The 14,315-nt window shown below is 37.6% G+C and overlaps 1 protein-coding gene across 1 annotated transcript in view; it reads left to right on the forward strand.

The window, feature by feature from the left end:
- Positions 1-6,811, forward strand: part of CMAS (cytidine monophosphate N-acetylneuraminic acid synthetase) — a 41,455-nt gene extending 34,644 nt beyond the window's left edge. Inside the window, exons 7-8 of the mRNA XM_001362435.5 lie at positions 260-413; positions 6,206-6,811. Coding sequence (XP_001362472.2) covers positions 260-413; positions 6,206-6,393 — 342 coding nt within the window. The 3' untranslated portion in view covers positions 6,394-6,811. The remainder of the gene's footprint in view (positions 1-259; positions 414-6,205) is intronic.
- The last annotated feature ends 7,504 nt before the right edge of the window (positions 6,812-14,315 follow it).

Here is a 14,315-nt window from a genome sequence, read left to right on the forward strand (position 1 = left end):
TGGCTTCTATGTCAATGGGATCATTTATATATCATTTTTGTTCTAGATCCTTTGCCCGATGAAATCATTACCTTTTAATCTTAGAGTCTATGTCAAATTTTAAATATAACTATTTCTTTCAAATTAAAATAATATCTCAGGATATCAAATAACTGTTCATTTTGTTGAGTTGTTTTATAGTCTAGAGTTGTTATTATTAAAGGATTTTCTATTTTTAAATTTGTATTGCTTTAATATTTTTACCTTTTTTTTTCCATAGGTGAGGTTAATCTCTGAAAGGTCCTGTTCAAAACAAACACTCTCCTCTTTAAAACTGGATTTGAGAATGGAAATTGGTATTTCCAATAAGCTAGCAGTTGTAGATGAATGGAGAAAAGAAATGGGTTTATGTTGGAAAGAAGTGGCATATCTCGGTGGGTACCTTGCTATTTAGTCATAATAAAATAGAACTAAGATTTTATCTTTCATATGTGAATCTATGGAGAAAAGAAAGAATTACTCATACTGTTTGACTGGTCATGGCAAAGAAGTCAGAATATTCCTTGCTTCATAGTGCCACTTCAGACTCTTTCTACCACCATCACTCAGAATCCTCTCCTCCTTTGAGGTTTATAATATACAAGTTTATCACCCAATATAGTTCCTTGTGATCATTTTCTATTGATATGTAGTATGTGCTTCTTCTTTCCTCAGGGAGTTCAAGGCCTGGACTGGTTTATGATCTTTCCCCCTACTCCAACTCCTGCCCTAATCCACGTTGTAAGACTGAAATTTACATATTGATGGTTCCTCAACTATCAGAACTACCCTGTTCCTCAATAAGTCAGTTTTAGTGACTTGTTTCGCTATTCCAATTGAGCTACACTTAGAGATAGACATCTTTTTTTATCTTGCTAAGTACAAGTATTCTACTTCCATGTTCATCAACTCTGAAATTTATTTGATCATAATCTTTTATTATTCCCTACTTCTCCATACCTTATGCCTTTTGTCCTGTTTATCCTAACTGGTGGTGAACCAAGCATTAAACCTTCATTTTCTTCCCATTCAATCACCCCCACACTGGATACACTTTTTCTCTTCTATATATTGAATCCTTTGTAAATTGGTTTAACTCTACATTTTCTTCTTGAATCCCTTACTCTCTGGTCCTACTACCAGTCACACCTTCCAAACCCTATCCTTGGATTATTGACATTGCCCAAGTCCTCCAATACTATTCATGTGCTGCTGAATAGAACTGGAGGAAATAATAAAATAATTTTCAGTTGGCCCACTACAAATTTATGTTACATAATCAATTAGACTTTCAATTAAGTAAAGCAATCCTTTCATACATTCCTAATCAATTCACTGTCCTACTCACCACAATGGTTATTCTAGACTTTTTTCATCCCTCTTCTAACATCTTATAACCTACAAGATTCCTACCACACTTCATTCTCTCAGCTAAGAACTTTGCCTCATACTTCTCCAAAAATAATTGAGACTGTTCTCCAAAAGTTCCCTCCTCTGATTCCACATCTTCACCCACTCTCTCTTAATTAAATTGTTCTCTTTACCAAGGCAAACCCTCTACCTATACCCTTGATCCCATCTTCATCAGCTTGTCCCCTCTATCATCCCCATTCTCTCAAATTTTTAATCCCTCCAAGTCCACTGGTTATTTCTTGGCTGCCTACTCTCAGACCCATTTCACCCTTTCTTAAGTAATTTTCACTAAATAAAATATGATCATCCCCTCTAACTATTATCCGATATCTCTTCTCTCTTTCTTGGCTATACTCCTTGAGAAAAACTATCTACACTAGAAGTTTCCACTTTCTCTCCTCTCACTTAATTATCCATTTTCCTTAGTTTGTTTTTTGAACTCATTATTCAACTGAAATTTCTCTCTCCAAATTTATCTCAAGATCTTTTTCTCATTCCTTATCTTTCTCAAGAAGTCTCTCTGAAACCTTTGACACTATTAATCACCCCGTCTTTGACATTCTTCTCATTTTCATGACATTGCTCTCTGCTGGTTCTCATTCTGTTATTCAATTGTGTCCAACTATTCATGACCCTTTTTGGAAAAAGTACTAGAATAGTTTGCCATTTCCTTCTCCAGCTCATTTTACAATGAGCAAACTGATGCAAACAGGGTTAAGTGACTTGCTAGTAAGTGTCTGAGACTAGATTTTAACTCAGATCTTCCTGATTCTAGGTTTAACATTCAATTCACTGCACCATCTTGCTGCTTGTGCCTTTGAGAGAATGTATTTCTAATATATTGAATTATTTCTGTTTCTGGGTTTTGAATTGAGGTTCAGATCTTCCCCTTGCACCTTCCCAGTCATTCCTTTGTTCCTAGGAACTTTAAGGAATGGCCCACCCAAAGAATTTCCTCCATTATTCCATGATAGATAGAAAAGTGATATAAAGAGGGATGAGAGTATGATGGAATATCTTTGGCTATTCGTCAGAGATGTTTTGAAATGCCCAGGGGAGGGCTGAATAATGGGCTTCCAAAATATACTTATGGATTCAATTGGCAGAACTTCCTTGTCTTTGATCACCAAGGGAGAGGTCATTGATAATTTGATTTATTGATCATTGCTAGCCTAATTAATAAATTGATTTTTTTACCTGGAAGTCAGGCTCTTGGAATTTTTTTAATCCCTTACCTCCAGCTTAGAATCAATACTAAGTATTGGTTCCAAGGCAGAAGAATGGTAAAGGCTAAGCAGTGGGGGTGACTTGCCCAGGGTCACATATCTAGGAAGTGTCTGAAATCAGATTTGAATACAGAACTTTCCATTTCCTGACCTGACACTCCATCCACTGAATCACCTACCTGTCCCCTCTTGGAACTTTTAAATCATCATATCTTCCATCTAAGATTATCTCTTCCATATACATTATATATATTTCATACATACCTATATATATATATATATATATATATATATTACTTCCCTACTCAAATATGAACTCTTTGAGGGCAAGGACCATGTTTTTGGCATTCTTTGTATCCTAAGCAATTTATACAGTTCCATGACACATAATAATCACTGATAAATGCTTGTTGCCAGATTTACTGACTGAGGAGAAAGAGTGGATAACAGTATCAGATCCTTCACAGAAGTAAAGAAGAACAAGGATTTAAAAAACTGCCATTCTATTTGGCAACTAAAAAGTCACTGGTAACTTTGCAGTGAATAATTTCAGTTGTGTAGCAAAGTCTGATGCCAGATTTCTGAGAGTTGAAAAGTGAGTGAGGCATGAGAAAGTGGAGACAGAGAACATAGGTAGCTTTTTTTGATGTTTGGCTGAGAAAGAGGATACAACAAATTCAAAGCAGAGGCATTTAATAAATCATATGAAAGTTGTAATAGAACATATCCCTGAAGTCTATGCTTTCACAAATACACATACTGTCAGTAGAGAAAGTGGAAAAAGAAAGGTTGACCAAACTAAAGTAAAAGAGCAGAGATTGGTGAATGGTATAAAGAGGAAAAAAAGAGTGTGCTCCTTTTTCTTCTTTTTTTCCCTCTATCTAGGTGGGAGCTAGATGGAGGCAAGCATTAAATGACAAACTGAGAAGTGTGTATTTTGACCTAGGGTCTATGGGGGATAACTAGACCTTTTAGAAGAGCAGTGGTATATGTCTAGGGAGTGTTAATTTGATGGCTGTGTGGAGGTTGGACTGGATACAGAAGAGACTAGAAGCAGGGAGACCAATAGGGAACTGTTATAATCCTTTAGGAGAAAGGTGAGTGAGGAGGTGAAAGCAGCTATCTTCTATAATTGTGGCATTTGAAAACTAGAACCCTGCAATCCTACTTGATAAAAGTTTCCTGTAAGCCAATTTGAATTGTGGTGGGAAAATTTTAGAATTCAATTTGTTTCCTTCCCAGGGGTTCTTAACATGGGATCCATGAACTTTTTTCATTTTGATATTTTGGTAATTGTATTTCCAAATCATTGACTTCCTTTATAATCATACATTTTTATTTGTCTATATTAAAAAACATTATTCTATGAATTTCACAGGTTTTGCCAGGAATGTTTAACAAAACAGGTTAAGAATTTCCTGACCCAGTCCATTCATGTGCATGTTTATTATGTGTATAGCCAAAATAATATGTGGCTGATCCTTCAAATATATATACTGCCATAGCTTATTGAAGTTACACTATGTCATAGTTTCAAAATTACTGTTGAGATATCATCTGCAAACTATCACTACCAGATATATTACCCATTGAAAAATGAAAGTTTAAATTCAGTAACTCCTAGGTGTCAGAACACCTTCCCTACTATCCAGCTGACCTCACTCATGGCAAATGTCTCTGCACCAGGTAAGTATAGACGATAGGATCATAGAATCACAGAGACTTAGCTCTGGAACTCATCCAGGGGTTCATCTATTCCTCATTAAAGCAAGCGTCTGAACTCCATGGGCTTTTGTGTCCGTCTTCCATGAGGACTGTGCTACTAATCATTGCTATGTCTTCTGTAGCATTTAAAATAGTTGATGTTGTAAACTGTAGTGAGTTAAAATGGTGGAAGATATAAATTGTGATAGATATGAGAGGGTGAATAAATTTGACCACAGAAAATATGTTTCACAACAGTGTCTTGGTTTTTAAATCAAATATAAGGTGGTCGCCAGGGAAATATTCCCAATTATTCAATATACCCAAGTCAACTGGGTTTTATAGAGATTTTAATTAATAATACAATGAGTAATTAAAGGAAAGAGAGAAAAAGGAAATAAGTATGAAGGACCTTAAGCCAACATGGCCTAGACCTGAGTCTTAAGAGAGAGAGATCAGTCAGTTATTCTTTTATCACTCACCACAAGATATGTCTTAAGCAAGGATGTCTGGGGAACAGAGTCTCCCCAGAGGGAGTTCCAGCCAGAGTCAGCCTCCCAAGGGACTTCTTCTCAAGATATCTTCAAAGGGCCTCCTCCAAAGGGATCTATCTCCAAGGATCGGATCTCTAAGGATCAAGGATCTATCTCCAAGGATCCCTTGCTCAAGAGATTCCTTTTTTTTTTTTTTATTAAAACCCTTACCTTCCATCTTGGAGTCAATACTGTGTATTGGCTCCAAGGCAGAAGAGTGGTAAGGGCTAGGCAATGGGGGTCAAGTGACTTGCCCAGGGTCACACAGCTGGGAAGTGGCTGAAGCCAGATTTGAACCTAGGACCTCCCGTCTCTAGGACTGGTTCTCAATCCACTGTGCTACCCAGCTGCCCCCTCCTTTTCTTATATAGGGTTTTTTTCCTATGTCACCTCCCCTAAGTTCATCTACCAATCACCATAGATGTTTTCTAAAAGAGCCCATCTGAATTCCAGCTAAGTCAACTAATCCCCTCAGTACGTCTGAACCAGAGAAAACACAGCTGAGTCGACTAATCCCGTCAAGAGAAAACCTGCCCGACTTTTATAGGTACCTAGCATCCCATTGTATAAATTCTAAAAACAGGCATGGCTCAAAGAACTCCTTGCCTCATCATAAGCATGGATCCAAGTACTTTCATTGTTTAGCAAGGAGTTTTCTCCCCTAAAGCAGTATTAAGTACGGGTGGAGTAGAGGTCCTCCCATTTCTGATCCTGGCCAGTTCTCACATCAAAATGGGGAATGTTTACAGTAGGGAATTTGTTCCAATGAAAAATTCCCCAATGGAGAAATCTTTAACATTCACAAGTCTGAGAGATTTCAAGATTTACACTTCCCAGTTTTAAATCTGAATGGAGGTGTTCCCAAAGCAAATGGCTCAGAGATGTGAAACGATTTACTCCATGTCATAGAGTAATGGACAAAGGCAGGATTCAAACTCAGATGCCCTACTTCAAATTCAACAGTCTTTTCCCTATTCTCTCAAGATTTTGTGAATCTCTGCGTGCAGTGTGGCACAGTGGACAGACCAGTGGACCTAGAGTCAAAACGACCTACATTTAAAACCCTCTTGAGATACTTACTGGCTGTGTGGCCTGGGGCAAAGTGATTTACCCTCTCATAGCATCAGTCATTACCATCTTCATAAGGGTAATAATAGCAACTACCTCAGAGTTGTTACAAGTTGTTGCAAGATATGTTATATCAATTATGTTAAATCACAGTCAGAATTTCAGTAGCTTGCCATATCCAAAAAGAATGCTGTTTTTGTGTTTTAATAGTGTTTGATTTAATGAGTATCTTTTTACCATTAGGAAATGAAGTTTCTGATGAAGAATGCTTGAAGAAAGCTGGCATGAGTGGAGTTCCTGCTGATGCTTGCTCTGTTGCCCAGAAGGCTGCTGGGTATATCTGCAAATCCAGTGGTGGCCGAGGTGCCATCCGAGAATTTGCAGAACACATCTTCCTGCTGATGGAAAAAGTGAATTCATGCCAAAAATAAAACAATGTGATGATGATGATGATAAAAAGGAAGAGGAAACTATATAGTCCTCTTCAATCATTTTGCTTTTATTTTGTTGGTTTTATTTCCGTGTTGTAATGTTTTCAGAAATATAATTTGCTCTGTGGTATAGTTAAATATCTTTAAAAGAGAAAAAACTCTCCTGAAATCATTAGCCTAAAATCTGCTGTGGAAATGGAATGGTCTGTATCACCTTTTGAGTTAGGGTTGCTTCCAATCTTACCCAGATTTTTGTAAAACACAATTAGCAATATTGTCAGAATGTTAAATTTTTGCATTGTACCAAATAAGACTTGCATGTTTATGTGTGTCAAGTGATCTTTGATTTTTATTTATTATGGGACTGTGTGTCTGATAAGATTTGCACTATCAATAAAATTATATTGCACAAACTGTACCAGAAGACTCTCATTATTTTAGGAGAAAAAGGTTAACAGAAACATCACCTTAATCCTGAAATGTGTTTAGGATGGCCATTTGGCAAAATCAGGTTATAGATTATTGTTATTGTTGTTTATAGATTAGGAAGGCAGCATAATGGAGAACAGAGATATCAGATTGATGGCCAGAGTGGATGAAAGCACCTGGCACTCCCAAGTACAGCCCAAAATAGATTAAAATGTAGTTAGAACATATTTATAAAAATAAATAAAAATACAGTAAAATGTAGATAATGGGAATTTATAGTTTTCTAAGGAAATGTGTAATGTAACCTGCAGGGATGTAATAACTAAAATAATATTTCTACCCAGATATATATTTTATAAAGTTTATTGGAAGGGTAGACAATGTTCCTATAATTAACCTGACCTCATGGTGCCTAGCCTGCCAGTCTCTTCCTCATTCCTCTCTCACCTGCCTGCTCTGTCTCTTCTCTGTTCTCCCTTTCAGTCTCCTGCAGTTCTCTTCTGGTTATCCTGATTCTGCCCCAAACCTTAACTTTTATTGACATGCAGAATGTACATTGATGCAACTGTGGTATGTCAAGAATGTTTGATAGACAGGTAAAGTTACTCAGGAGGGGGGAAGAGATAAACTTCCGTGGCACAACCGCCTATGATCCTTTGGGAGACCTGTCCCCCCAAAGGATCATTTAAATATAACTATCTTATAACTCTAAATACCTTCTATCTAAAAGTACATACAATATTGCATTTTTCTAAGAGAGATGGGAGCAACTAACAATAGTTACAGATGGGAGTAAAATACAAAAACTGATTGATAGACGCATTGACAAATGCCAATTAGGGGGCAGGCCCCTTTGGCTTAAGTGCATTTAGTATAATAATTGCTGCTATTAATAATTAATAACAATATGCATTTATTATAATTATTAATGATGATATTAGTAATAATACACAGTCATAGTCATTGTTATTAACAATTAACCATAAATCATAAACAAGTATCAATAATAATGATTAGCAATTAATAATAGTGACATAATAGTTATTTAAAATTAATAATTATTGTTAATAGTATTACTAATACTTTTGTGTTTTAAAAGTATTCCTTAATATTGCATGTAATTAATTTGATTTAATGTTGGCTTTGTTCAAATTTAGAAATTAATAATTCTTTTATTTAAATGTATTCAATTTAATAGCATTATTTTAGATCACTAGTAGCAGTAGCAAAGGAATTCTTTTTATATTTTCCTGCAGTTTTAATTCTCGACAGTGGGTGGAGCTATAAATGCATGTAGAGTGGAAGACATCTGTGGGTAGACCTATCTAAGCAGGCAGTCAGACAAAGGGAAAACAAAAAAATTGTCTTTTAATATGCTAAAGAAGCAGGCAGTCTACAAGCAAAGCTTTGAGTGGTTTTTAAAATGCTAATGAAGGCAGGCACTCCCAAGGAAAATGTGACTTTAATTATGCTAAAGAAACCAGGCAGTCTACAAGCAAAGTTTGAGGGTAAGTTTCAAGAAACAAATTTTTAAAAAAAGGAAAAAGGACTTCCTCTTATCCCAGGTCTAAGGACTGTTTGAGGGGGAAGGGAGAAGGGAAAGAAAAATGGAGTTAAATCCCTTCCCCTGGAATAGCCACAAGTTTTCAAAGTTTTAGGGGGGAAGGGAGCCCCTAACCCTAGTGCACAGCCTAGAAGGACCCTCATAATTAATTTAATGATTTACTCTGAGTAGGTCCCTACTACAGTGGCATGTGGGGAAAGTCAGACAGACACTGGGCTGGTAAAGATCCATTGGGTCCTAGTGCCCCTTGGTTTAAAACAGGTCTGGTCAGGTGGAGGGTGGGGGGTGGCAAAGTGTGGAGAGTGCAGAGACTGGGAAGAAACAGGAGTCTGCATTTCGCACTGTGAGATTTAAAATGGTTAAGGTCTTAAACTGTAGTGAGTTAAAATGGTGGAAGATATAAATTGTGATAGATATAAGAGAGGGTGAGTAAATTTTGACCTCAGAAATATGTTTCACTACAGTGTCTTGGGTTTTAAATCAAATATAAGGTGGTCGCCAGGGAAATATTCCCAATTATTCAAATACCCAAGTCAATTGGGTTTTATAGAGATTTTAATTAACAATACAATGAGTAATCAAAGAAAGAGAGAGAGAGAGAGTAAGAAAGGAATAAGTATGAAGGGCCTCAAGCCAATATGGCCTAGACCTGAGTCTTACGAGAGAAATCAGTCAGTTTTTTAACACTCACCACAAGGTCTGACTAAACAAGGATTCTAGTAACACCAGGCCAGCTCCATCTCAGCTGACTTCACCAGAGAGCCTTCCAGCCAGAGACTGTTCCAAAAGGCCTCTCTCAAGAGATTCTTCCCAAGCGGTCCTCATCAGAGATCCTCCAAAAGGCTTTCTCCAAAAGGATCTATCCAAAAGGATATCTTCAAGAGATTCTGCTTTTTCTTATATAGGGGTTTTTCTCCCATGTCACCTCCCCTAAGTCCTTACATCTACCAATCACTGTAGACGCTTTCCAAAGGACTGCCCATCTAAATTCCTGCTAAGTCGGCCAATCTCCTCAGTAAATCTGAATCAGAAAAAAATGCTGCTGGGTCAACCAAGATCCTCAGTAAGTCTGAAGGAGAGAAAACAGAGCTGAGTCAACTAATCTCATCAAGAGAAAACTTGCCCGACCCTTTTAGGTACCTAGCATCCCATTGTATCAATTCTCAAAACAGGCCTGGCTCAAAGAACTCCTTGTCCCACCATAAGCATGGATCCAAGTACTTTCTTTGTTTAGCAAGGAGTTTTTTTTTCCCCTAAAGCAGTCTTAAGTACAGTTGGAGTAGAGGTCCTCCCATTTCTGATCCTGGTGAGTTCTCACATCAAACTGGGGAATGTTTCTCAATAGGGAATTTGTTCCAATTAAGAATTCCCTGATGGGGAAATTTTTAACATTCACAAGTCTGAGAGATTTCAAGATTTACAGCACCTGCAGGACCCAGCCCTTTAATATAAATCAGTGGCTCCCCTGCCTGGGTCCCCAGTTCTGCTTTGGGCAAAAAGCCTCCTTCCTCTTCTCTACTGCCCCAGGGAGCCCCTAAACTATACCCCAGGATTCATTTAATGGAGTATCTCTGCACTCAGCACAGCGCCTGGCTGAGCAAAGTGGCAGTATGAGCCAGTGGCTTCATGTGCCCAGGGAAGTCAGGGGTTGGGGCTGGCCTTCTAAAGTAAGAGAACAGGGTGGGGAAACTCAGGGAAGGGAGTTTTTCTCACCAATCCAATGTGATTCGATCCAGGAGAAACAGCAGCCTGTTCCCTCCCTCTGCCAAAGTTCCTTTCACATATGAAGGCAGGCTAGCAAACTGAAGTGTCTTCTCTCTTACCTGGGCTTTACCTAAGACTCAAAACTTCTCTCAGAAGAAAATTAAGGGTTGTTCTTAGACCAATGTGGTTGCCATTTGTAATAATTAAAATAATATTTCTACCCAGATATATATTTTATAAAGTTTATTGGAAGGGTAGACAACGTTCCTATAAGTAACCTGACCTCGTGGTGCTTAGCCTGCTAGTCTCTTCCTCATTCCTCTCTCACCTGCATGCTCTGTTTCTTCTCTGATCTCCCATTCAATTCTCCCATGGTTCTCTCCTGGTTCTCCCAATTCTGCCCCAAACCTTAACTTTTATTAATGTACAGAATGTCCACCAACGCAACCCTGGCGTAACTGTGGTATGTCAAGAATATTTGATAGACAGGTAAAGTTACTCAGGAGGGGGAGGGGATAAACTTCCTTGACAAAAGGATATATTTCTATTTCAGCTTGACACTACTAGTATAGTGGTTAGGGCACGGAATATGACACTAGGAAGATTTGCCTTCGAGTCCCATCACAGACACTTAATAATATATGATCCTGGAAAGTCACTTAATCTCTGTACCTCAGTTTCCTCACCTGCAAAATGATGGGAAGAAGGGTGACTAATGGCTAGGAGGCCATTAAGGTGCCTTTCAACTCTAATTTTGTGAACCAGTGATCCTATTAAAATCATAACAAAGTTTTATTTACCAAATTATTTGACAAATATTTCATAAAATGCTTCTTATGTACATTACATTGTGAACTAAAGGATATAGATAAGTCAACATCTCTAACCTCTGAGACCTTGTTTAGTGTAAAAGCTTACATTGATTTAAGTTTACATAGAGAAGGCTATGTATGGGGGTAGTAGAAGATGAACTGGTGAGTTGCTTGGACTTATCTCTAAGATTGTTTTAATGCTGATTATATGTACTGTTATTTTGCCAGAGTTGCACCTCTATACTTAAAGAAATCTCTAACAGAAACTCTTTTTGAGATTGAGGTATCTAGGTAAGCATCTCAGATTTGAACATTTAGATAGATGAGAGAAGCAAGAAACATTTTCTTTTTGTCTACTTGTATGTTCTATGTTTCTGTTATAAAGAGTAACTTTTTATAATTAAAAATTTCTATAAAGGGTTAAAATAAGACAGTATTTTTACTGTCAATTGCCCTTGTCTGGGGTTTTTTTAAGTCACTAAATCTCATCTTAACTTTGCTATGATTTTTAGCATACAATAGAAGTGTTTTGTACCCAAGGTAAAATAGTCATGTTTAGAGACTTACTTTCATTCCAAACTGACTTTATTTGTTGAATAATAGTAATTCAGACACTGTGCTATTATAGCTTTGAAGCAAAAGAGCGTCCCTAGGAGAATGTTGATGTTACAAAGATGGTCCTTTGTTTTGGGGGAAAACTTGGGCTTATAAAAACCAAAAATACAATTCAGCCTACAGATCCAATTCTTTGTCCATTTATGGTGTCTATCTAAGCAGAACTGTATGAGGAAATCTATCATGTGGTACAAATTCGAGAAAAAGAGGGAAGTACTAAAAAAACATAGACCCCCGAAAGATCCCAAGGCCAGTATTTGCCACTATCACCACTGATCCTGGATATATCATGTGGAGTGGAATGCCAGCCCAAGTAGCAAAAAGATTGTTTACCCCCATAGGAGGCAGTTCTAGAAGTTCAGTGCCAAGGGAAGGTGGACCTCTAATAGTTACGGGGTCTTCAGAGAGTGGAAAGTAGGGATGGCACCCTTCCTTATCTAAGAGTACTGACTTGCCTCACATCCCCCAAAAGGACCCTGAACCACAGAGCTTAACTATTGCATTGAGGAAGCACACTTGAATCATGGCAGCTGTAAAAATTAAAATTAATCTCATAATAAAATATTACATTTTAGGAGATTTATTAATGATCATTAGAAATCAAGGAATAAAGGGGATACAAAATAAAGACCTCATGCCCATGGCTGGTTAGCCATTTCAAAATTCCCATTCACCACCATCATATTCCCCAAAAGGGCCAAAAAGAGGGTGGGACCCTCCACGTCCCCACCTATAATCCCCTATCTATAGGAAGTACTAAATGACAGGAAGTTAGTGGGCTCCCAAGAAATGTAGTTCTTTTTTAGGGTAACAGATTTTCAATTATACTTCCCCCCTCCCCCCAAGATCCGGTGGATGACTTGCCTCTCTAATGGATCTTGTAAACATAATCAACTTAAATTACAATAATTTGGCGATAAAAGGGAAAAGAACAAAACCAATGATTTCTCGGCACATTGACAAAATTGACAAAAAGCCAATTAGGGGGCAGTTCCCTTTGGCATAAGAGTATATTAATATATAGTTTTAAAAACATTATTTTATTTGGTCATTTTCATACATTATTCATTGGAAACAGATCATTTTTCCCTCCCCCCCACCCCACCCCCCAACCACCCCTTCCCTAGCCAATGCACGATTTGTCTGGGTATCACATGTGTCCTTGCTCTGAACCCATTTCCTTGTTGTTGGTATTTGCATTAGGGTGCTCATTTAGCATCTCTCCTCCATCATGTCCCCTCAACCTCTGTAGTCAAGCAGTTGCTTTTCCTTGGTGTTTTTACTCCCTCAGTTCGTCCTCTGCTTGAGGATAGTTTTGTTTTTTTTTTTCTCATAGATCACTGCAGATTGTTCAGGGACATTGTAAAGCCATTACTGGAGAAGTCCATTACGTTCTCTCTTGTACCACAATGTGTCAGTCTCTGTGTACAATGTTCTCCTGGTTCTGCTCCTCTCACTCTGCATCACTTCTTGGAGGTTGTTCCAGTCTCCACGGAATTCCTCCACTTTATTATTCCTTTTAGCACAATAGTATTCCATCACCAACGTATACCACAATTTCCAATTTTTTGCCACCACAAAGAGCACAGCTATGAATATTCTTGTACAAGTCTTTTTCCTTATTATCTCTTTGGGGTACAAACCCAGCAGTGCTATGGCTGGATCAAAGGGCAGACAGTCTTTTATTGCCCTTTGGGCATAGTTCCAAATTGCCCTCCAGAATGGTTGGATCAATTCACAACTCCACCAGCAATGCATTAATGTCCCTACTTTGCCATATCCCCTCCAGCATTCATTACTTTCCTTTGCTGTCATGTTGGCCAATCTGCTAGGTGTGAGGTGATACCTCAGAGTTGTTTTGATTTGCACCTCTCTGATTATAAGAGATTTAGAACACTTTTTCATGTGTTTATTAATAGTCTTGATTTCTTTAACTGAAAATTTCCTATTCATGTCCCTTGTCCATTTTTCAATTGGAGAATGGCTTGATTTTTTTGTGCAACTGGTTTAGCTCTTTATACATTTGAGTAATTAGACCTTTGTCAGAGGTTTTTGTTATGAAGATTGTTTCCCAATTTGTTGCTTTCCTTCTAATTTTAGTTACATTGGTTTTGTTTGTACAAAAACTTTTTAATTTGATGTAGTCAAAATTATTTGTTTTGCATTTTGTGACTATTTCTAAGTCTTACTTGGTTTTAAAATCTTTCCCTTCCCAAAGGTCTGACATGTATACTATTCTGTGTTCACCTAATTTACTTATAGTTTCCTTCTTTATATTCGTCATTCACCCATTCTGAGTTTATCTTGGTGTAGGGTGTGAGGTGTTGATCCAAACCTAATCGCTCCCACACTGTCTTCCAATTTTCCCAGCAGTTTTTATCAAATACTGGATTTTTGTCCCAAACCTGGGGTCTTTGGGTTTGTCATAGACTATCTTGCTGAGGTCATTTACCCCAAGTCTATTCCACTAATCCTCCTTTTTGTCTCTTAGCCAGTACCAAATTGTTTTGATGACTGCTGCTTTGTAATATTGTTTGAGATCTGGGATTTTGGATATATATTAATATTATAGCAAATATATATTTTAACTTATATTACTGCAAAATCAAAAAAGTTTAAGAAAATCTTCTCTGTAAGGCTCCAGCACAGGGTGGCCAACCCTGTGTGACCTTACTTGGGGTAACGAAAATGAAGAGTAACGAATGGATGCTAAATGAAATGCATAGTGACAAAGATTATTGGATTCACACAAAGCATATAAAGGTAAAAACCACAGGAATGTATGACGTTACATCCCA

Source organism: Monodelphis domestica, chromosome 5 (genome assembly GCF_027887165.1).
Source record: "Monodelphis domestica isolate mMonDom1 chromosome 5, mMonDom1.pri, whole genome shotgun sequence".
Taxonomy (NCBI): Eukaryota; Metazoa; Chordata; class Mammalia; order Didelphimorphia; family Didelphidae; genus Monodelphis; species Monodelphis domestica.